The sequence below is a fragment of the Thunnus maccoyii genome, chromosome 21, assembly GCF_910596095.1.
Source record: "Thunnus maccoyii chromosome 21, fThuMac1.1, whole genome shotgun sequence".
Lineage (NCBI taxonomy): Eukaryota > Metazoa > Chordata > Actinopteri > Scombriformes > Scombridae > Thunnus > Thunnus maccoyii.
Window position 1 is genome coordinate 16,260,425 of NC_056553.1, and position 23,247 is coordinate 16,283,671.

At 39.9% G+C, this 23,247-nt stretch overlaps 1 protein-coding gene across 3 annotated transcripts in view; it reads left to right on the plus strand.

Moving 5' to 3' along the window:
* The first annotated feature begins 315 nt into the window (after window positions 1-315).
* Window positions 316-23,247, plus strand: part of tpk1 (thiamin pyrophosphokinase 1) — a 71,774-nt gene continuing 48,842 nt past the window's right edge. Inside the window, exons 1-4 of one of the 3 annotated variants that reach the window (XM_042398897.1) lie at window positions 316-1,211; window positions 3,688-3,772; window positions 10,650-10,724; window positions 19,703-19,772. In XM_042398897.1, coding sequence (XP_042254831.1) covers window positions 3,730-3,772; window positions 10,650-10,724; window positions 19,703-19,772 — 188 coding nt within the window. In that variant the 5' untranslated portion in view covers window positions 316-1,211; window positions 3,688-3,729. Of the gene's footprint in view, window positions 1,212-2,184; window positions 2,857-3,687; window positions 3,773-10,649; window positions 10,725-19,702; window positions 19,773-23,247 lie in introns of those variants that run through there. The other 2 variants (XM_042398895.1, XM_042398896.1) reach the window with 2 other exon arrangements.

Consider the following 23,247-nt stretch of genomic DNA (forward strand, 5'->3'; position numbering starts at 1 on the left):
TCTGTGCTAAACTGTGCATTGAGAGTGTGTGTGTGCGTATGTGTGTGTGATTTCCTGTCTGGGAGACAGGACAAGTGCTGATTGATGAGGGAACGTTTATTTTAACGAGCCTCTAGGGTGGATTCACCTTGAGAGTGATTTGGTTTCTCACTTTACACTACTTCTAGCACTGTCTGAAGATATCTGAAGCATACACCATCAATTTACACACACACACACACACACACGCGCACACACACACACACACACACACACACACACAGGTAAACAGACAATAGACTGTGTGTGTAAACAGTGTGTCCTGAGTAGAGGCAACAGCCTGGTTTGAAGGAACTCACTGCCAATGATTGGATTTCAACCCTGTTGTTATCATCCCACCTTTATGTGACAGTGAATATTGGGATGATTATCCTTGTTTTACATGCTGTATGTAGGCCTACAGTATATAACTTGGTTGCAATTGGCCAGTGAGCCCAGTCTAGGAACACGCACGCTCTCTTGTGCACCCCGAATGACAGGCACACAAAGAGGACCAGTAAAGAGACAGACAGGGCTGGTAAAAACTTTATGGCTTTTTTGATGGTCCATCGGCCCACCGGTATGCCCGATGGCCAGTACACTACTGGAAGTATCTAATTGTCTGACTGTTAATGCTCCATTTAACTACATCAGAATTAAACCTGAAAATAGCCTCCTTCAGTAAAAAAGCTCCGTCACATATGAGTCAGTGGTGTTAATGCACATCTGTTTTGGGTGTTCTTGACATTTTAAGGGTTTTAAAGTTCACAATATAACCACATTAGACCTGCATGGCCTGCTTTATAATCCATTTCAGTCCAAATATTGGGAGAATATTGTTGTTTTGTTGATTTGATATTAAATTGGACATCTGCTCACAATGTAATGGGGCAGATAATGATGGTTACAGTGAAGAGCAAATGCGGTGGTTGAAATAGTCTCTTATTGTGATAATTTCCAATGAATGAAATTTATAGTGAGATTAAACTATCTCTCAATTTGCAGGAGAGTCTCCTTAAAAACCTCTGGGACTCCTTTTGAGAATCTCATCATCAGAGCAATACACAAGAAGATGTTTTTCCACTTTTGGCCTCTAGATGTCCCCATAAGAATCTCCGGCCACCTCTTCCGAGTAGCTCCTCTTTACGCGCTCTTTGACTGTTTGGCATTAATGCGGGAAGTCGCTTCATTCTGTAAGTTTTTATTGAATATTTATTAAGCAGAGCAATGACAGCTTTAAACTGTGAAGTCGGTTAATTGTTACTGAAACGCTGTGTTGGTTTGTGTGTTGGTTTTTTTTGAATGACGCGGTTTTATCGCAGTTAGTTAGGAGCTGCGTGCTGGAGGGAGACAGGCTTCACCTTTACACACCGCTGCGGGGGAAATGCTTTAAATGTTTTGCAGTTAAAATACGAACTGCAAGTGAGGACGTCAAATCATAGTTTCAAAGGAGAGTGCCTATTATGTGTCTCGACACGGTCAACGGGGCCGGTTTCTGTTAAAGAAGCTTAAAAACGTGTGGTTAACGGAGCGGTCTTTGGGGCAAAGCATCATGAGCTGCATTCATCCTGCCTCAGGCAATGTGTCACCTGCGCAGGCAAAACTCTACTACCTGTGTGTTTAAACCATTATTGTTGGGTGAAAGTGAAAAATGTATCTAATTTGAAAGCCTTTTACTTTCACTTTGAACAAATTGTATTTTATACTTTGATTGTATTGTCGAGAAATGTAATATTATCTCTCACCTTGGGATCCGTTTGTGTTTCACAGCAGTTGCAAATTAAAGGACTGGTTCACAGTTTTTGTCTTAAAACAGCAGTCAGGTGCCCAAATGAACATTGAAAAAGGTTTTTCATGCCGTAATCATTCCTCCTGTTCATACTGGTCATTAGAAGATCACTTCATGATGCATTTACAATGTAATTGATGGGGGACAAAATCCACAGTCCTCCTCCTCTGCAAAAATGTATTTAAAAGTTTATCTGATGCTAATATGAAGCTCCAGACACCCAAATCAGTCAAATCATGTAGATATCTTTCAATGGTATGTTTTTAGTGCCAAAGTCCCTCGTCTAATTATCTGATTCCAGCTTCTCAAATGTGAATATTTTTAGTTTCTTTAGTCCTCTATGACAGTAAACTGAATATCTTTGGGTTGTGGACTGTTGGTCGGGACAAAACTAAACATTTGAGGACATCACCTTAGGCTTTTGGAAATAGTTATCGACATTTTCTGACATTTTATGGACAACAAATTGATTAACTGAGAAAATAATCCTTACAGATTAATCAATAATGAAAATGATAATGAAAATTACTGTTAGACGCAGCCCTGATGGACAGGTTTTCCAAGAACTGTTGTGTACAATTTGAGGATTATGTAATCCCGTTTTATGGCAGCTAAAGTTCAGTCAATTTCCTAGATGAATACAGTCCAGTGGAATAATACTTTAATCAATAATTAATATAGTCCAGTTGTCTTGGAAAACATTTTTTGGCTGTGGCATCTGTAAGTGTGTGTGTGGGAAGGGGAAGGATTGTTATCCTTTTGTTATTGGATGGCGTTTAAAGGTTAACCTGGTGTTAAAAGGTTAGCAGAGGTTGACTTATTTATAATATTGTGAGCAGTAGGCTATCTATCCACACACTGCTCTACTCTGCAGGCTGGGTTGTAAGAAGAAAATTGTGCTAGGTGCGTTACTTCTGCTTCATCTTTCTGTTGTTCATGTATGAAAGTAGTTGTAAAAGTGTTAAAGAGGAACACATTGTCATACATGCATAGCATTAACCAAAGGATCTTTGGTTGAGAGCAGAAGAGAGTAGTATCAGAAGCTTTTGGTGAGTTAAATTTACTTACAAAATCTTTTGTTAGAAAGTTTTTAAAAAGGGGTGTTAACATATTATTTTCACATGAGATTTTTTTGTTGTTTATCCTTCATTTTACAAGAATGGTGAAACTGTTGTGTATTCTGGCATTTAGCCTTTTGACAGGCTTTTCGACATTTGTTTTTGCATTATGGGTGTTAAAAGTGTTCAGACGCCTTACACTTTCTTGTTTCATCTCAGTTATCTATAGATGTTTGCTGAAACAGAAAGATCTTTATGCAGTAAATGATCATATGATTTGAAGATGGTGAAATATGCACATTATACGTTCTTAAAGCCCAGAGTGACGACTTAAATTTGCTTGCTGTGTCTGAACAACAGTCCAAGACCCGAAGATATTCAAGTTACTATTATATGACAATGAAAAGCAGCAATGTGCATTTGAGAAGCTGGAACTAGCACATATTTGGCATTTATCAAAAATGTTGCCAATTAATTGTCTGTCAATTTACTAATTGATTAGTTGAGTAATTGTTTCAGCTCTAATCATTCTTAAAACAAATGTTGCTGCTTTACAAGTTTGTTTCCTCTTCAGTTTCACAGATAATGTGATGATTTGCACTAAAATGTCTGTGTTTATCCTGTCATTATAAAGAATTGTGTTAATATTGTTACCCTGTGATCCGTCCGTAGTATCATCATACGCATAGAAGAAATTTGGCGGTAAACTGGGATGAGTTTGAAAATTAACTGACTGTCTTTGTTCACTAAGAAAAAGAAACGAACAAAACAAAAGCAAGAAGAAAAACAACAGTGTCCGTCCTCCTTTTTCCTCTGTTCCAGGTGAGTCGGCTGATTGAAGACAGGCTCTTGTGAATCCTTGCCATGGATGAAGAGTTGACGCCTTTGGACTGCCTGCTGCCCTCAGGTACCGCCTTTCAAACACACATGCACACAATCAATCAAATACACCAGTGCGCACTGCCTCCGTGTGTGGGACACCGGAACACAGATGATACGTATGCATCTGATCAAAAAAAACACTTGTCACACTTGTCTTCCTCTCTTTGCTTCGCCCACTCACCCTGACACACACACATACACACACACACACACACACACACACATAAACAGTCTTGAGGGAATTAAAACTCCAAAACAAATCACTGGCACTTGCATGACAGCATCGCGTATATGTATGAGATGCACTTCCATGTGTCCTTTTTTTTTTTTTTTTTTTGTTTTGTTTTGTTTTGCAGTGTACATAATGAATTTTTACTGGAAGAAGGCGTGATGTGTTTGCTTGTAATGTTTGCCGTTGGAGGAAAAACAGGCTTTGAAGAGGCATTTTGATTATTGAATCTAGCTCCTGAATAAAATCCCTGTCATCATAGAAATTCACTTTGTTCCACCACAACACTGGAAAAAAAATCTGACATTTGACTAAAAATCCCATTTATTGTCTCTTCTACAAGGGCCTGTTTATGTTGCAAGATTTCCCAAAAGATGATCCAATATATTCTGTATCTGTTGATGCTTTAAGAGATTTTTTTTAAAGAAAAAGGAAAATTACAAACTGGTCTCCAGATGGTCCGCACTGACTGGCCCACAGGCCTGAGAGGGAAGCTGGTTATATCTGCCTTTAGCCACTGCTCTCAGGTCAAGGTTTGTGTGAGCTCCCTGGTGGTGTATGTGTGTGTGTGTGTGTGTGTGGAGGAAGGAAAGCTTATGAGCCTATGGGGCAGGTTTTACCCAGAGCTGTAAAGGTCAAGGGGATCGTACAGCAGTTGGGCCTGTAGCGCAGACAGCAGGCAGATGTAGTCCTCTGTGTCTGTCATTATTTCTTTATTTCTTCATTTCTACATTATTTATGTAATTTTGAGAGCTATTTTAAGAAGAGCTCATTTATGACTTACAGGACAAAATATTCGTGCCTCACCAGCTTGTACAGAATAATGAGGGGGCTGCTATTGGTTGAGAAACAATAGATGCACTGTTAGTCCAAATTGAATTTCACTGTGGGGTTTTGACATCGGCTAGAAATATTGTCCCCACAGAATAAAGAGCTTAACCACATTCCCAAAACCACTTTGTGTCCCCAGAAAGCTCAGCAGTGTCACAGCTTTTGCCTCCCTCATCCTTTTTGGATTCTCTGGTAGAAAATCAATCACAGATGAGCTGGCTTTATAAACATACAGTATGGATACTGTGTGCATTTTAGCGATGAGAAAAATCCACTCTCTCACTAATAGTATCTCTCTCTCTTTGATGTTGCATTCCAGGAGATATCTTATTAAGAACTATTGTAGTTTGGTTTGCACACTTTGCTTCAACCTGAGCTGTACAATAGTCGCACAGGAAATATCTTGTCTCGAATCTCTTGTCGTCTACATTTGGCCATTCACTGGGTGGAATGTGAAAAATACACCACCGAACAAGAAGATGGGCTGAGGGATGAAAGGCACAATGCCAGCAGTCTTGAGGTGATTTATTATGAGCATGAAACTCTGAAAAACTAAATGATATAAATGAAGGTAAGTTAGTTTGATAATTAAAACGAAAAAGGCACTATTGATTTAAAAAAGTTGTTCATCACATCTCTGCTCACTGTTTATCGGGCTGGCTGGTGTGTCATGTCAAAACAACATGCCCATGATCCTCTAGTGATCTGCATTTGACTCTTAATAAAAAAAAACAATATAAACATATATATAATATATATATATATATGATCTGCTGGGTTTTTTTTGATGCTCTTAAACATAATGTGTGCTGATCTAATCAGATAGTGTGTATCATTGGAGAGACATAGCCGAGGCTATTACTGCTGCACATGTGCAGTATATTTGTATACAAATAATACACTACGTTTCATTGTGGTCCATTGCTCTCTTCTTGCTAGCCTTCCCTTTACCTACCCCCCATTATGTCTCCATTGATTGTTGTTGAAGTTAACAAATCACTAAAATGATCTTGTTAGTCTAAAGAGGCTGCTTTAATTGTGCTTGTACATGTGCGCACATTTGTATATACTTGACATTCTTGCACGGGTGTGATTTGCACAGATCTGCTGTTGATTTTCTATGCCTCTACACAGGGTGGGAAATTAACTTTTTAAAATGTGAACATCTACCAGCCACTGACAGATAAATGTTCAAATTCACCAGCCACTCAATCGTAAATCGTTATTTTGTGTCTGAAATCTACCAGCCACTTTCATATTTTACCAGCATTTGGCTGGTGGCTGGTGTTAATTTCCCCACCCTGCCTGCACAGCTTGACAATCAGTAATGCACAAAGGCCAACATCAGTCAAGAGACACTCACTTCTGATTGGAAGCTATTAGCAGTTTTGAAGCATCCATTGAAACAAACGTTTACTCAAATGTGTTAGCTAAGCATTACATGCCACACTCTTGAGTTTGCTCTCTGTACAAATCCAAGATTTATTCTAAAGATTTCACAGGGTGTGCAAATAATCCCCTGAACAGCTGCAGAACAGAAGAAATCTGAGCACACACACATCCTTCTGATGATGTAATTTTGTTGATAAATCTGTCACTTGCTATCAAAGGTAAAAGATGAAGACACATTTAAGATTCCCTGAATCATACACTTTCAATTTTTTTCCCCAACCGCACAGTATAGTGAAACACTTTTTCCCTTATTAGATAAGTTTAGACTATATTTCTATGGCTAATCTCTTGCAGGATATGCTTATCTAGACTCTCGGCAGATAATATAAAAACAGCCCCTGGATGTCTGCATTTTAAAATCCCCAGTGTGCACAGTTAGCCTTTTAAATTTCACCATTTTAATTATAAATGCCTATTCCTGGAATATCTAGGTGCTAGGTTATGTGCTCGGATTTTTGCATATGTGTCTATTTATGTGTTTGTTGTATTTATGCTGTTTGGCACTTTTAAAAGAATTCCAAGGTGATGTTTCTCTGAACGCAGTACACAAAAGGCAGCGCACCTCCTTGTGTATGTGTGTGCATGCGGGGAGGTGAGTGTTTGTGCGACGAAGGGTTATCTGAAAAGTCACGGCTGGTTGAGTTTGTCTTTTGTTCTCTGTACACCTCCAGCCAATTAAGAGACAAGACAGACAAATCTACTCCTCCTCTTTCTCCTCCCCACCTACCTCTCCTCGTGTCCTCCTTTATTTTTCCTCCTCTTTTGTGCTCCTCTTTATCTGCTCTTCCCTTCCTCTTTTTTTACCATACTCTGCTGGGGTTGACCCTTTCTCAGCCAAGCCGAAATTCACTCTTGATTTCATGAAACCTAAACTATATTCTTTGTCTATCTTCCTCGCTGTTGCTGCTTCTGGCCTTCCACTGCATTCATGGTGTATCAGGGAAGGTGTACTGGGAAAGATACAAAGTTTTCATTAGATATGCTATGTCATGCTGTTCCAAAACTGGGATCCAATGGAGATGAATTTGCATAAATATAGTTTAGGAGAGAGGGGAGAGGGCATTGTAATCATGAAATGTTGCTTAAGCTAGCATGTGGCATTTTTGCTTTGCTGCAAAAGGCAACAAATTTAATAATGGATGAGAAATCATTCATGAGGGCAGACATGAGACGGAAAGATAAATGAGCAAGCAATGAAATGGTTAAGTGTGAAGGCAAAGGGAAGAGAGGTTATGCTTTAGTCTTTGGTCCATTAAGGCTTTTCATACTGCTCTGTTTTTACTTTGTCATTGAATGTAGAATTTCCTATTTTTTTTTCTCTTCTCCTGCAGATGGAAAAATGACTTCTAAAGTATTAGTCAGGGGATCTGCATTAGCAGTAGAGCAAAAGAAAAACTAAAAGCAAGATGGATGGGTGGGAGAGCGAAATAGATTTGTGAAATGATGCACCCTGAGACAGAGACTTTGACAATGAATCATGGAGGTACACTGACAGGAAAAAAATAAGCTATAGGATGACATTTTTTTTGTTTGCATTGCTTTTAAAGGTCTTTCCTCTGTTGTCATGTAGTAACAGATGACATGTCACCAAGGTCAGGCTATTCAAATGAGCATCAGTGAGATGTGTGTGAGTCTAGAGGACATATCTCCCTTTGTTAGACAGCAGGGACATGGACATTAATTGTGTCACCCAGTCAAGGAGAGTTGAGGTACTCTAGCTGGAATGAAATTGTTGCATCTCTTGGATAGACATCTATGCTATGGTAAGGTGTTGTTATCTTCTGATGTTGCAAACAAATCACTTGCAGCTTAATTGGATTGAGTAGGAAATGTTTTGAACCTTAATGATACCAAAATTCAATATCGTGACATGTTTGAATTTTTTTTCTGTTTTTAATCCTCCCTCTTATTTTCCTGTCTTGGCACGTAAGGCAAGATGGTGCGAGTATGGCTACCTTGTTTTGTGCTCCTCACGGACCTTGCAGCTTTTTGCTTATTTTTTATTTTGCAATATTTTCACCTCTAAAGCCAGCCAGTTTAGATATAGACACATTGCTAAACATAAGAGATTCAATGATCACTTACACTAATCAGGAGTTTCTCCACTGGGATTCCCTGCTCGCTCGAAACGGTGAGGACCCACACACCACAGCGGCGCTACTATGTAGGCGTCGGAGGTGTAGTCGGAGGCAAGGGAAGAGCCCAACAACAACAACAAGCTGTGCAAGTTGAGAGCAAGGATCTCCTTCTAGCAGGAAACAAAGGATTGATCATCTGCCTTACAGAGACTTAGTTGTCAGAAGAGATACCAGACCACACCATCAATACTCTCGTGGTTCTCCGTGTTTCAAGCGTACAGGTCGAGAGAACTCTCTGGGAAGGGCAAGGGAAGGCATATATGGTTCATGGTCAACAATGCTTGGTTTGACCTTCATTCCCTCAAGTCTTTCTGCTCCCCAGACCTGGAATATCTCACGCTCCTGTGTCGGCCATTCTGGCTGCCTAGGGAGTTCACGGCTATTGTTGCGACAGCTACGTACATCCTGCCAAAAGCCGACATGGACTGGCAACTCAAGGAACTGTATGGAACAATCAGCAACACCATCACCGCCAACATGACCAACGCTCTGGTCGTCACTGAGGCCAACGTGCAAGTCATTCTAGCGCGTCAAAATCCACAAAGCGGTCCCCTCCTGTCATCCACCATTGTTCCAATGCTGGAAAAAAACAAGGTAACATGCTTAAATGATTGGAGTCCTGTTGCCCTCACTCCCATGGTGAGCAAATGCTTTGAGAAGCCTGTTAAGGACCTAATCTGTAGCATGTTACCACCCACCCTGGATCCTCACCAATTTGCTTACCAACAAAACAGATCCACGCATGACGACATAGCCAAAACACTCTACACCACCCTCACCCACCTGGAGAAGAGGAATTCTTACATGAAGACGCTGATGTAGACTATAGTTCAACATTCAACACCATAGTCCCCACCAGACTCAACACCAAGCTCAGGGACCTAGGACTCCACCCTAGCCTGTGCAGGTGGATCCTGGACTTCCTGTCGGGTTGACGCCAGGTGGTGAGGACGGGCTCCAACATCTCTGCCCCTTTGACCCATAGTACAATAGCCCCCCAGGGCTGTGTCCTGAGCCCCCTCCTCTATTCCCTGTACACTCATGACTGCATGGCCACACACAGCTCAAACTTGGTAATTAAGTTCGCCGATGACACAGCAGTGATAAGCCTGGTTACTGACAATGAAGAGACGGTCTACAGGAGAGAGGTCAATAACCTGAAACAGTGGTGCCAGGAGACCAATCTCTCAATCAGTGTCGATAAGACCAAGGAACTAATTGTGAACTAAAGGAGAGAGGCTGACCCCATCGCCATCAACAGGTCTGTTATATAGAGAGTCAGCATTTTCAAGCTCCTCAGGGTTCACAGGGACCTCACCTGGCACAAGATGTGTGGCCCAAGATCCTACAGGTCTTCTACAGAGGCAAAAATGGGAACATCGTGGTGGGGTGCATCACTGCCTGGTATGGGAACTGCACTGCCCTTAACTGCCCCAGCGCTCCAGAGGGAGGACAGCCCAGATCATCAGCGGATGCAAGCTTCCCTCCATCCAGGATATACACAATGCACAATGTATCAGTAAAGCCTGTAGGATCATTAAAGACCCCAGCCACCCCAACCACGGACTGTTTCAGCTGCTGCCGTCTGGCAAGCGCTACCGCAGCCTCAAGGCCCGGACCAGCAGACTCCGGGACAGTTTTTTCCACAAAGCAACCAGGCTTATGAATAATGGACACTAACGGCCTGTTGCCTGTCTGTCTGTGACACACACACACACACACACACAGGTGTAGCTGTGCATACACAAACGCACACAAACATGCAAACAACTTCATACACATATGCACATTTATTAAGGCAGGACCCACACACACAAACACACAACACTTTAAACACACTATACATTATTCATATTATTAAAATTATTATTGTATTGTATTTTTAGTACTATTTTACTGCTATTGCTATTCTTTTATTGGTATTGTTGCTGCAATTTTGAGGAGCAGAAACCCAAGAATTTGACTCTCTTATATTGTATAATGGGATGTAACAATAAAGGAGTCTTGAATCTTTGTCTCTGTGTGGAGCATGATAATAACCTCATTAACACGGCTTTTTGCTCTTTATTTAGCACATTCAGTATCACAAACAAACAACCTCCAATCTGTATTTAAGTCTTTTTTGAACATGCAAATGGCGATGTGTTCTGTTTTTGTTCTTTGGCCGTGATGCTCCATCATCTGTCTGTGTCTCTGTCTGATTTTTTTATGATTCATAGAATTTCCTTTTTTCCCTCTTTCCTCCTCTGCAGGCACACAGAGGATCTGTTTGATCATTCTGAACCAGCCTCTGGATAAGGACTACCTGCACATTCTCTGGAGTAAAGGTAGATATCTCACCTATAACCAACACAGACCAAACAAGCCCCTTCATATCATTTAGATCCCATCTGCATCGCTTTACGCTGAGCATGTATCCCCCTGTTGTTTTTGTCTAACCGTGCTCTCTAGCCTTTGTAGCTTCCGCTGTGCAAAATCTTAATTGCTGCCATGTCATTGAAAATGCCCCCTCCCTGCCCTCTGCCCACATTTCCTGTGAGATGTGTTTTAATGAAGTTAAAGATGACATCTTTTTTTCCTTTTTTTTTATGGAAAATAATTTCCCTTTCTGCATGGGTAACTTTTTTATTACTCCTGTGGCTGCATGACCTGATTATATTGAAAACAAAGATAATTTTATACAATCAATTGCATTCACAGTCTGAATATGCAGCATGATTTTGTAGCCCTGAGACACTGACTTTTTTGCATTGTGGTTTAATGGAATAATGATTTCTGAATCTGGAATTTCTGTTGAATGTTTGGCATAGACATCAACAAATAAACATCTGTGAAGAACAGATGCCACAGAGAATTGCAAAATAATACTTAAAAAAATCAGAATAAAAAGAAAAAGCCTTGTTCAATATCCAGGATCATTTCACTTTTCATATGAAACCAATTTTGTGCATTTCATTCATTATTTTCATATTGTGGGTATTGAAGTTTAATGTCCTGTTTTTAAAAAAGGCATTCTTCGCTAGTGAGGGTAATTTTAAGGTCTTCAGGTAGTAATGATGGTGATCTATATGCATTCATTAAATTCATGATAGACAGTTGGTTGGTAAATATTATGTACACAGGCAGTGACGGAAAGTCATAACAAATTCACCCTCAGCACTGACAGATGTGACAACTGAGACATTGCCCACATCTGTGCGGCCTCTTGCAGTCTTTCATCAATGAGGGAAAGTGGTCTGGAAAGTCCAGGGTATGGAAAGATTAAAAAAAAAAAAAAAAAAAGTACAGTCCTGCATTGCAAGCACATTTGAGTCTCAACCTAAAGATTTTTTCATTGTTGCACAGTCCTTGCTTAATCATGGAAATTTTTCTGTGACCAAGTGCAGAAAAGCACAAGCAGGAGAGAGGCTGTGCATTCATAATCAGACCTACAGTTCAACACAGTACAAGCTCACCGGATGGCTCCACTGTACCACTTTTAGAGTCATGTCCAAGGGCGTTTCGATGATTATTGTCGAAGATGGGAAGAACTGTGCTCAGTCACTTTCAAATCAGCATCCTGCTGGTTAGAACCCTGCAGGCAATTTATGAACCTAGGGAGTCCCCTACATCCAACCATTATTTTGTTGTTGGTAAAGCTTCATTAGAGAATATAAAGATTTGATTTGCCTCTGCTTCATGAGTACTCCAAGGCCATTTATTAGAGTAAAAAACAAACAAGAAAACTCAAAAAAACATTCAGAAAAGGCTCATTGTTAAAAGAGGAAAAATAAGGTTTGAAGGGAAGTAGAGCTCCAGGCTCCCTGAGGTGTCGCTTGTAAGATGTGTTGATGCATAGAAGTGGTGCTATCACATGCCTGTGATGTATTTAATATGCAAATCTGACTTTGAGCCTCTAAACCAGACAGTGTCATCTCAACCTGTATCCTATAACGTAGTTTTTCTTTTAAATCCGGTGAATGGATCAGAAACATGCAGAGTCTAACAGAAGAAGAATAACTTGAACCAATCTGTGCTGCGTTTGTTAAGCATGCAGTTGTTTTTATCAAGGACAGAATGGTAAGAAGTGGCCTGGATCACTGGCTCTCAACAGCAACACACACACATACACACACACGCACAGAAAAACTGTTGGCACACTAATTTATTAAAATGTAATGGACACACTTATGCAATCATGGAAGAAGGTTAGTAAACAAATTAACTTTGAAGGGAAAATTGTGATTAAAACCAAAACAGATTGAATTTTAATGAACACAGCTTTGATATTCTTATCAACTTAGCAAAAACCCAAGAGGCACCTGAGCTCTTTTCCATCGTATTGCAGTCACACATTTAGATAGACGCTGCTCTCTAGATTTTTGCATTTACACTCAAGGTCCTCTGGAAAATGTTTAATGACAACGGAGAAAGCAATTTCCCCATCTGATTTCACACTATAGGTTGTCTGCCACCTCAAGATAAAGATTCTTTGGGTCGTCTGTCAAGGGAGAAGAATAAAAAATATGTAATTTAAAGAAAGAAAAACATACAAAACAGTCATGAAAATGAATGTTTAATACCTGTTACATGCACAGGTAATGACTTAATTGATACTAAATCTCATCAGTGTCTTATGCTGTAGAACCAAGGTAAAGGGAAAAGGCAAGTTCCCTCTAGACCTGCCACACATCATAAATTAGCAATTGTTGTACGATTTGAAATACATTTGAACACCCATTTGTAATTTCGCAGGGCAAACAATATCTAAATTGAAGACGGTTTTTCAATATGCAGCTGAGATTTTCTCTTCACTAGCAGCATGGGAAGATATTAGACTGGTAATAAATTCTTTACGCCTGGTTGATTGTAACTGACCCTAAACAGAGTTTACAGATTGCCATTTTTAGCATAATATCCTTATTTAAAAATCCAAACCGTGACCAGACAAGCAATTTAACTGATGGTGGAAATAAATATCCCCTAAATTTATTGCGATATTGCATCTATTTTAGCTGGTTGTGTGCACCCATTTTTTCGCTTTCACATACAACATTTGCTGTTAATACAGGGAAAAGTATTACAAGGCAAGCATTGCATCAAATCATCAAACCAACCAACTGCACCGTTTGGGGACCACTGCGAGATAGATGGACATATCAGATGTACTTTGACATGAATGATGCAGCTTGATAGAGTGATGTGGGAGATTTGGGCATTTGCTCCTGCTTAGATAAGGCTACTTTTCAAATAAAGTTTCAGAGAGAATTTGGGTGGTTTCTGAAGTGCCACAAGCAATGCTGCAGTGTGGATGTCAGAAATTGGGAAGCTTTCTTGATCAGTCTTGCTCTTGGCAGCAGTGCATATGGGACTTGAAGAAGTTTTGACAGGATGATGATGGTGCAGGAATGGCAGATCTCTCACAGTTTGATGGTGAACGCTCCTGTAGCAAGTTTATCATTCCTCACTTGATATGCCATGTATTTTTAATATTGTTTATTGGATAAGCAGATGTCAGCGTGCGCATGAGCGCGTCTCAATGTGTGTCACTCTCCAGATGGTTATTCACCTGGAGGAATCCTAGCCAGGTCTCCACCCTTACAGACACACACACAGCACTCTCAGGTCCTCTGATGTGAAGCCCCTGGGCCCCCTCATCACCTCTGGGAAAGGTAGAGCAGCAGGGAGCGAAGGAGCGATGGAGGGTGGAAGAGCGCATCGCTGATCAAAGGGAAACTCATTTACAGGTGCACAGTGTGATGTTGTGAAGTGGGAACAAGCTGCTTATGTCACTCAAGCACCCTCTCACTCATCTAGTCCAATAGTCACCCACTTGTTCATCTAGTTAGTCACCCACTCACTCGTTCACTTAGTCAATCAGTAACACTCATTTACTTACTTACAGATCCTTCACTCACTCACTGTGTAACCACACAAACAAGCAAATCAATAAAGCAATCAGTGAAGGTGACTCTCTCGACAAGACAAAAAAGGGCCTGTGTTTACAACAAGTGTCTCATTTCATCATTTGTTGATGTGGAGCAGCTTGCTGAAGTTGAAGTTTGTGAACACAGCCCCATCAGCCAGTGGAGTATCAGCCTTGCAATCAAGACCGGTCTGGTGTTCACATAAACACACTTAATACACTCCTGCCTTTAAGCAAATGTGTTGGAGAGAGTAAATAGATGTGGGGAGAATTCGAAGGGAGAAGCTGTTAGCGAGGATTGATAGATAGATAGAGATCTAAAGAAAGCAAAAAGAAATTCCTGAGAGATTGTCAATGCTAGGGGAAAAGAGAATGAGCAGAAAAGCTGGTGAAATTGTGCCACCTAGAATAACAAAGGGAAGGATAGAGTGAGGGAGAATAAAGAACAACAGTGTGGAGCTAGAGAGAAAGAAAATAAGCTGTTTGTGCGGGAAATCAATCAAATTCGAGCCAAGGTGTGGAGAGCAGGGTGGATCTGTAGACAGGATGACAGATGGAGGAGAGGGGGGGGGGGGTTGGTACTGATAGATGAAGGGAGGGCGTCAAGGCATCATAATAAGGATAATAATCTTTTCACTGCTCTCTGTGACCGTTTGCCCTCTCCTGTACTGCGCTAAAGCCCCAACCTGACAGGTATTAATCCTCCCCACTAACCTCATCAATACGGGCCTGCTATAGAATAACCCACACGGCCGTGTATGTGCACGCGTTTCTGCATGAACGTGTGCATGCACCTTTTCTTCAGCGACATAGATGATTAAAAAGCACTGAAACGACGGTACTGTGCGTGGAAGTGCATTATCTCCTGCCCACCATATTTATTTATCATACAGCAGTGTGAGTGACAGGAGGAGTTGGCACTGAAGCCTGCAGGGAGGGATTATGATGCCTAGTTTATTTACAAGGTCATCTCCTCTGACTGCTGTCTCCACACAGCTCACATCATATCGCCATCAGGATTCACAAGGCATCTATATGTGTGTCTCTGGTTTTCTGTTTGAGCTTGTTTGTTAAACCCAAGCGCTCCGAGGAGAAGGAGAAGATGAAGGAGTTGGTTAGACTGTTGCGTTCACAATTGTGGCGTACTTCAAAACCGTCAGTTCATTGTTTTTAGTGGGAGATTGACAGTAATTGTATCTTCACCGCCTGTGGATGGAGTGCAGATGGAGAGATAATCTTTCTCAAGTTCAGCGTAACCACTTTTTGCCGTTTACTGTGATGAAGACAAATTGGATGTTGAAAGAAAAGACAAACACCCTCCCACAGGCGTTTGTGAAAGTTTTTTCTTATAATGAAGATAGTGTTTTGAATAAGCCTGACCTGTTTCAAGTGCATTTTCAGAGTCATAGGAAAGTTTGTCACGAGCATCAACCTTAAAATGACGACAGGCGCAAACAAGACCAGGACCATTAAAGCTACAAAACATAAAGCTAAAGACACTTCCCAATAAATACAAAGCAGGAAAAATAGCGCTATGGAGCAATGTTTTTATGAGTAGGTCCCCTTTTTTGTTTGTATGTGTATCAAAACAGTAAAATGACCCAAAAGTTGGGTGAGCATTCCTATTGAAGGGCAGTATTCATGTTAAATGATGTTTTGACCTATCAAGAGGCCCCGTAGTGGGTATCAGGCTGTGCTGTCATAAATCTACTTGGCCCCATGACAGGCGACACAATTCTCTATCCCTGACCCAATTTACCTTTAAGCTGCCTTTCAATCCTACTCTCACTCAAGCAAAGAGCACAAACTTGGCAGCTTAACCTAGCCTTATACTGTATCTACATTGTATTTGCTTAGGGTAAACTGCCGTGGCTGACCGCTGGCTTGACAGGCTGTATCATCTTAATGCCACGTCTTGCTCAGTGGTCGAGCCATCATCCCAAAGTTATATCAGAAAACTTAACCCAGACTTTATATCTGCATTGCATCTGCTCAGGCTAAACTACAGTGGCTGGTTCAACTGGTTTGATAGGCGATTTCAGCTGAATGCCATGGCCCACTCAGTTGTCCAACCACCATCATTATATAACTGGTTCCACTAGTCTGAATATAATTAAAAAATGGGCAGTTTAAAATTATTTTCAAAGAGATTTAAATGACGACTATCCAATCAAATTGTTACCTAAACAGAATATTGAACATCACGACTCAGTGATATATATGAGATCAGGACTAAACCAAAACAAAGAGAAGCCTCCCACAATCCCTTTTTTTTTTAAACTCTGTAATGTAAATTCACCCCAAGATTACAGGATGGATATAAGGCAAATGGTCATGCATATAATGGTAAATTAAATGATAAAAATGCAAGTAGATCATTTTAAAAGATTGTTACTATGTTGGTACTTGAGAGATACACTTTGTAGAATCACATTAAGCCATTGAGATTTACTGTAGCTCTCTCTGCGTGTGTTTGTGTGTGTATTAATATGGCATGCCTGCAAACAGAGCTGAACAAATGATTGACAGAAGTAACTGTTCTAGAACTGTAAGTCTGAAAATTATTCAGTGTGTGTGTGTGTGTGTGTGTGTGTGATGGTGTTTACGCACATACTGATACACATATTATGACTGATAGCTTTACAGTCTGTCGCCACCAGTTTAAAGGAAGAGTTTCTCTGTTTTTCAAGTTGTCATTTGAAAAGTTTCTCAGCCTTTGCACTCTGTCAGAGATAATGAGTTATTTACATTCCAAGCATTTCTTAACGTGAAACATTGACAGCAGGTGGTGGGGGTTATAAATAAAAGCACTACCTTGAGTGTAAGTGTCTCATTTACATCAGTGCAAACGCATCTGTATTATCTCACTTTTTAAGCGCTCAAGGTGAGGAATCGAGAAATAGAGTCTTAATTTAGTGCATGCGGGAGTCTGTGTGTGCATGTGAATTTACAGTATGTAGATGTGACTCACTGCTTTGTACTGCTGCATGCTAAACATATTTTGGAGGTCTCAGTGGTAATAATGTGTTAGATGTTGTGCATCTACATTGTTGTTACAGTTCCTTCCCTGGAGAACAGAAGTCCAAACTTTGATATTTAATTCATATCTATGTGGTGCGCAAATCCATTAACAAATAGAAAGACTAAATGTTTCTTTTATTCTGAAGTGTGAGGTTGGAAGTCGCAAGGGTACATGTTATCAGTGTTGTTTCATTTATAATTAAACACCTTCAAATACAAGGTGGGATCCATGTAGTAAGCACCAATTTGGTTAGGTTCATGATCTTTTTCTATTTGTTGCGTTGATTAAGCTAAATGTTAATATTTGCAGATACTGTATTATTGTGTATTTGTGCAACTAACAATTATTTTAATTATTAGTTAATCTACTGATTATTTTTTTGATTAATCGTTTTGTCTATAAAATATCAGAAAACTGTAAAAAACCAGCAAAGGTGATGTTATCAAATGTTTTGTCCCACAAACAGACCCAAAGATATTTAATGCACTACAGTGTTAAGAAAAGAATAAGCAGGATATTATCTCATTTAAAAAGTTGAAAACATCAAACCACCATTTTTGCTTGAATACGGACTTAAATTATTAATTGATCATCAAAATAGTTGCGATTCATTTTCTTGATCTTCTGTTGATTAATTGACTAATCTTTGCAGCTCTAAAATCAACCCAGGGTCCTATCCTGTACAGCAGAAGCATTTTATTCATTATTTTCATTTCATGGTGAAAACACACTTTTGACTTGAAGTACACTTTCCCACATTGCTTGCCAGGACTTGTATGAGCGTCGACATGCAATAACCCAGTCCACATGTGTAAGTTATAAGCAGTTGTGATTTCAGCTTATTTTTCACTACAGTATATCCTGCTGTATTACTTTTTGGCATGGCATCCACACAAATACTTGTAGACGCGAGAATGGGTTTGGGGATTGGACACAGTCGGAGAAAGAAATCCGATGAGGCAGAAAACTCGTGTACCAGTGTTGCCCGTCTCTTTGGTGCAGTCTCTAGTTCCTTTTAAACTAGGTGCAAGTAGAAAACCACAGCTGATTGTTTGAAGTCTCTCCCCTGTGTGCACCATAACAGCCCCAAACAGAAAGGGGCTCTTAAAAAAATAGGCTGCCTGTTCAATTTGAATAGAATAGAGGCCATGAAAGAGCATACATTTGCAAATAGTTTGCATCTGATTTAGGAGAACTTGCATACCATTTTTTTTTTGTCTGTTTTTAAAATCAGAAAAGGTAAGTGCTCTTTTACTCACTTTGCTTTTTGAGGTCAAATAAATTTTATAATTGTGTCTGTGTAATGGGTTACTTTTTATGTTTTCTGTTGCAGAGGTGGTTTCTTTCTAACGATTTTAGACCTTTTTCAAAGTGTATTCATTTTTGCAGGAATAGAAATAAATAAAGTTATTAAAGAAAAACCTTGGTTTTGGTATAGTCCAAACTAGTGCTTTGTTTAAATCACACATTGTTAATGTTCCTTTTTCGATAAATTTGTTCTTATGCACTCTTAACGTCTGATATATAAAGCTGCAGCATAATAGAATCTGCCCTTGAACATTCATCTTTGTGTATCAGCATGTAATAACATTACCTTTTATTACTGTATACAGCTCATCTAAACAATGCCAAAGTGCCTCATAAAATAAGTCAGTGAAGAACCTTGTTTGCCTTAAAGAATCAAGCCAGCAAGATAAAGAAGACACCTTTTGAAGTGAAACAGTACCACAAGATAAAGCACGCAGTATATTTATCAGGATTAACACTGGAAGGAAGTGTGAAATGGCTCTTACAAGCAGCACATCTCCGGATATGAGACCTTATCTGACAGCAAGTTCTTTGAAAAATCCTTGTTATAACTTGCACTCATAAATGGCAGGTCACATTGCCTAATTCCTTGCTTCACAAAGTATGTCATATCCAGTGCTTAGTATTATTAGCATGTGGCATTCTTGTTTGTGTCCTAGTCCTGTGGAACTAATCATAAGTGGTGTTTCATGTCTACAGTGAGGCTTTCTGAATGTGATGGGTTTTTGGGGAAAATCACGTTAGTGAAGTGTGTCGAGAAAATTAAACATTTATGCCACAAGTTGGACCAGACTCAGGTGGTGCATATAGATAGGAACATACAAACTGACTCAACAATTGACATATCCTGAAGCGAAGTGGACACACCTGACCTAAATATACCTTTGCATAAACAACTGGCATATGGTGACACTACACATCATTAAAACCAGTTTGAACTGGGCTGTATATAACAGCAAATAGGTCATATAGTGAAAGAAGGGGGGTCCCATTCACTTAAATTCAAAAGTAATTGCTCTGTCTTTCTGTCTTTCTCATGTCCATCTCTCTTCATCTCTGTCTCTTTGCAGCTCTCTTGAGGGCATGTGCTGATGGAGCTGCCAATCACCTTTATAACATCACTGCTGGTGATAGAGACAGGTGAGTCTATCTTGCACATTTGTATTTGTTAATTTGTGTTTTAACCTCTATGAAGTCTGTGTGGATGGAATCGTATATGCATACAAAGAGAGTATATGGAGAATGCGTGTACTATTTATTTAATGGCATTGTGTTTTCTTCTGATTATGCATTCAGCAACCCTGTGTTTGGATGTGTGTGAGTGTGTTCCCAGGTAACAAAATGCACCTTGTTTATTTTTTAGCATTGTGTGTGTTTCTTACAAAAAAATGAAAAACCATGATGACACCACTGCTGTTGAGGGCACATTCAGCAACCATATTTTTGTGTGTGTTATGTTTGTGTGTGGCTAATGGAGGACTGCTGTCAGGACAGAGATGGATTCGGGGTTCACTGGGTCCCTGAAGTGTTGAGGCTTTCACATTAACACCCCGAGTGTGAACATGAGTGTGTATTTTTGTCAGGTTGTGAATGTGATGTGTGTATGTTCTTGGACTTCTATATTTTTAACAACCATTTTGAGTTGGAGACGTCTGAGGTGAGGACATTTTTCAAAGTGACATCATTTGGGCTCATTCACACTGCGTCGTTGGGCAAGTTTATTTTAGTCCTTGAGATTAGGTCTTAAGTTTGAATGAATTCCATAATGTTCCATAAATGATATATCATTGTATGATTCTGTATGGTACATTTACTGAGGTTTTATTCACCCTACATACTGTGCTGGGTTTGTTGTGTCCAACTGATAAAGTCAAAACAATTTACTGTTACCACTTCAGAACATTATATATTGGGGTACACTTTATCTGATTAGTTGAAATTGCAGTGCAGACCGATGATAGTAATCTAAATCAATGACACAAAAGCAGCATGAGATGCTGGATTGACTTTTAAGAGTGTGAAAGTTAAGTTTGATAAAAATCTTGATTGAAGGTCCACTTACAATTATTTTCCAGAACTCTCAACCACAGAAGGTTGATAAAAATTAAGCAGAAAACAAAAGTAGAAAGTTAAGGATGGCTGCTTTGTTGCCCTTTCCCAGGTAGCACAATGAGGATAACTTTGTATTAGCTCAATGCAGATATATCTGTATTGGTGTAAAATACCAGTTAAAAGTTTGGACACACTTTCTCATTCAAGGCAATGAGAAAGTGTGTCCAAACTTTTGACTGGTACTGTATATGTCAGCCGATACATAACAAGAAATTGCATTTCAGAAGAAACAGAAACATACTGTTTAGAAACAGTACAGTGTCAAAAATCTGCCTCAAAAAGCTAGTTTTGGCCAGGCTTTAATTGTAACTATAAATTTATTAAAATTGCTGACAAAAAATTCATGTTTGACCACAGTGGGAATTATAAAATGATGATTACAAAAGTTTGGTATCAAAAATTGTTTGGAGGATAGTCTGTCTCAGCCAGTCAAGAACTTAATCTGAAAGAGATCACTGCAGTGATGACTCTGCTGAGGAATTTACCTCAGATTGACACAATAGTGTAAATGCTTAAAGGTGCAATATACTGCATTCAGCCCCAGTAGATGTCAGCACAAACAACTGTTTGCTATGTAAAGATATAGTGGAGTAATGGCGTCCTGAGCAGAGAATGAAGTCACACTCCTTCTGTATGTGTTGTAATCCGAGCCTCTCTGTTCTTTGTTTCGATAGCTGGTCCGGCCGCACGTGTACGTTAGTGCTTGTGAGTGCTCACATTAGTGCATGTGAGTCCCTCCGTGTCCTCCTGTGACCGTTTTCACACAAACACATGGGGCTGCACAGTTAAGATTAGAATTAGGTTTGAGCTCAGTGACGGTTACAGTTTTTGTTAGAGATGAGGGAATGAATGAGTCACTGTAAAGTTCCACCAGCACAATTGGACAAACTTGTATGTGTTTTGTTTGTTTGCAATCTTGTACACATATTTGTATTGTCACTGTATTTTCAAAATAAGTAAAGCCATGTATCTCTGTCTCAGAGTATGAGTTCGAGGATGTTAGGCATGCTTGCAGAGGCATCGCTCATACTTCTCTGTTTGTATGACAGAGCAGATTCATCTTCTGACCCTCCAGTCCAAGCTTTGTCAGCAGCCTACACAGTGGAGCTGACAGCCAGACCTCCCTTATTACCCAGCCGCTTCCAACCCAAACAGCATCTGTCCCAAAAAGTTATACATTACAGAAAGATGGTGGGAGGGTGAAGAGAGGAAGAGGAGGAGGAGAGAAGGGAGGGGATGTTTACGGGTGGGGATTTGTAAATCAATCACCAGCAAGTTAAGATGTATTTAACCCAACATTACCATAACTAATGGGCTACAGAGAGGGAGAGGAAGGGAGGAAGGGAGAGGGAGATGCAAGCAATCAATCAAAGCCAAGTTTTATGAGATCTTAACAGTACTGGCAACAGCACCATTCCCATGTATCCCACATAATCAGATAGAGGGGGATGCACAGGAAGAAAAACAAACACAAAAAAAGATGAGGTAAAAAGACAGATTGCTTAATAAATATCATTTTGAAACCAAGATAAAGATGTAATACTGTAGATAGCTGAGCAGAGTTGTGTATGTATGCGTTTCTGTGTGTGTTTTTTTCAGTTTCTCTGTATGTGTGTGGCTGTACATCTTAGGGCTTTTAATTGTGTGCGAGTGAAATCATTACCAGGACAATTTTTACAGCCCAGATATCAGAGTTACAAACTTAAGTTGAAAATATCAAAAATAGGTTTTCTGTTTGTCAGATACATGCAGAGCAGCGCCTGCTGAGAGGACCCACATCTAAACTGTAGTTTACACCTAAACAACATCATGAAAGGATCAGCCCCCCCAAACTCCTACAAGTAATGCTGACAAATTGTGCCGCCTCACTGCAGGGGAACACATCGGCTTTTTAAATGGGAAGCCAGCAAAAGTGCAAAAGTTGACCACATTCCACTGCAGTTGTGCAGGTGAAGATTAAGTTATGTCAGATTTGTTGAGAGAACCAAGGTATTTCATTTGCCCGAAGGGAGACCACGTCTGAGGTGGCATTATGAAGGGTGAACCAAAATTGAAATTTATAGTGTCACGGTTATTTAAAGTACTCTTTGAAATGTAAATGATGGCAAACCTTTCTGAAAAAGAGATGGCCTTAATGTATGAGGTGACATTAGCGTGTATTTGTGTGCTTACTAGTCTGCCTGTGAGTGTATGTTTCCATTGAAAAATAATGAGAATATTAAAGTTTCTGGTCAGTCTCCAGTGTCTTCTGCTTTGCATCAAGAACAGAGTGGGTGGACTGCCTCCAACAGTTTAAAGAAAGGTGCCATGTAATTTTCTGTCAAAACAGCCTTAATGGTAGTCATTAGGGATGAAGAGAGGCGGGGCGCATCAGGCTAAGGCTTTTTGCTTCTCACGAGGAGTCAAGTGACAATTATTCCACTTCACTATATGGGGTGCTAGAAGACAAGCAGTACATTTTTGTATTTTCACTCAAGATCCAATGGAATTTGTATCCATATAA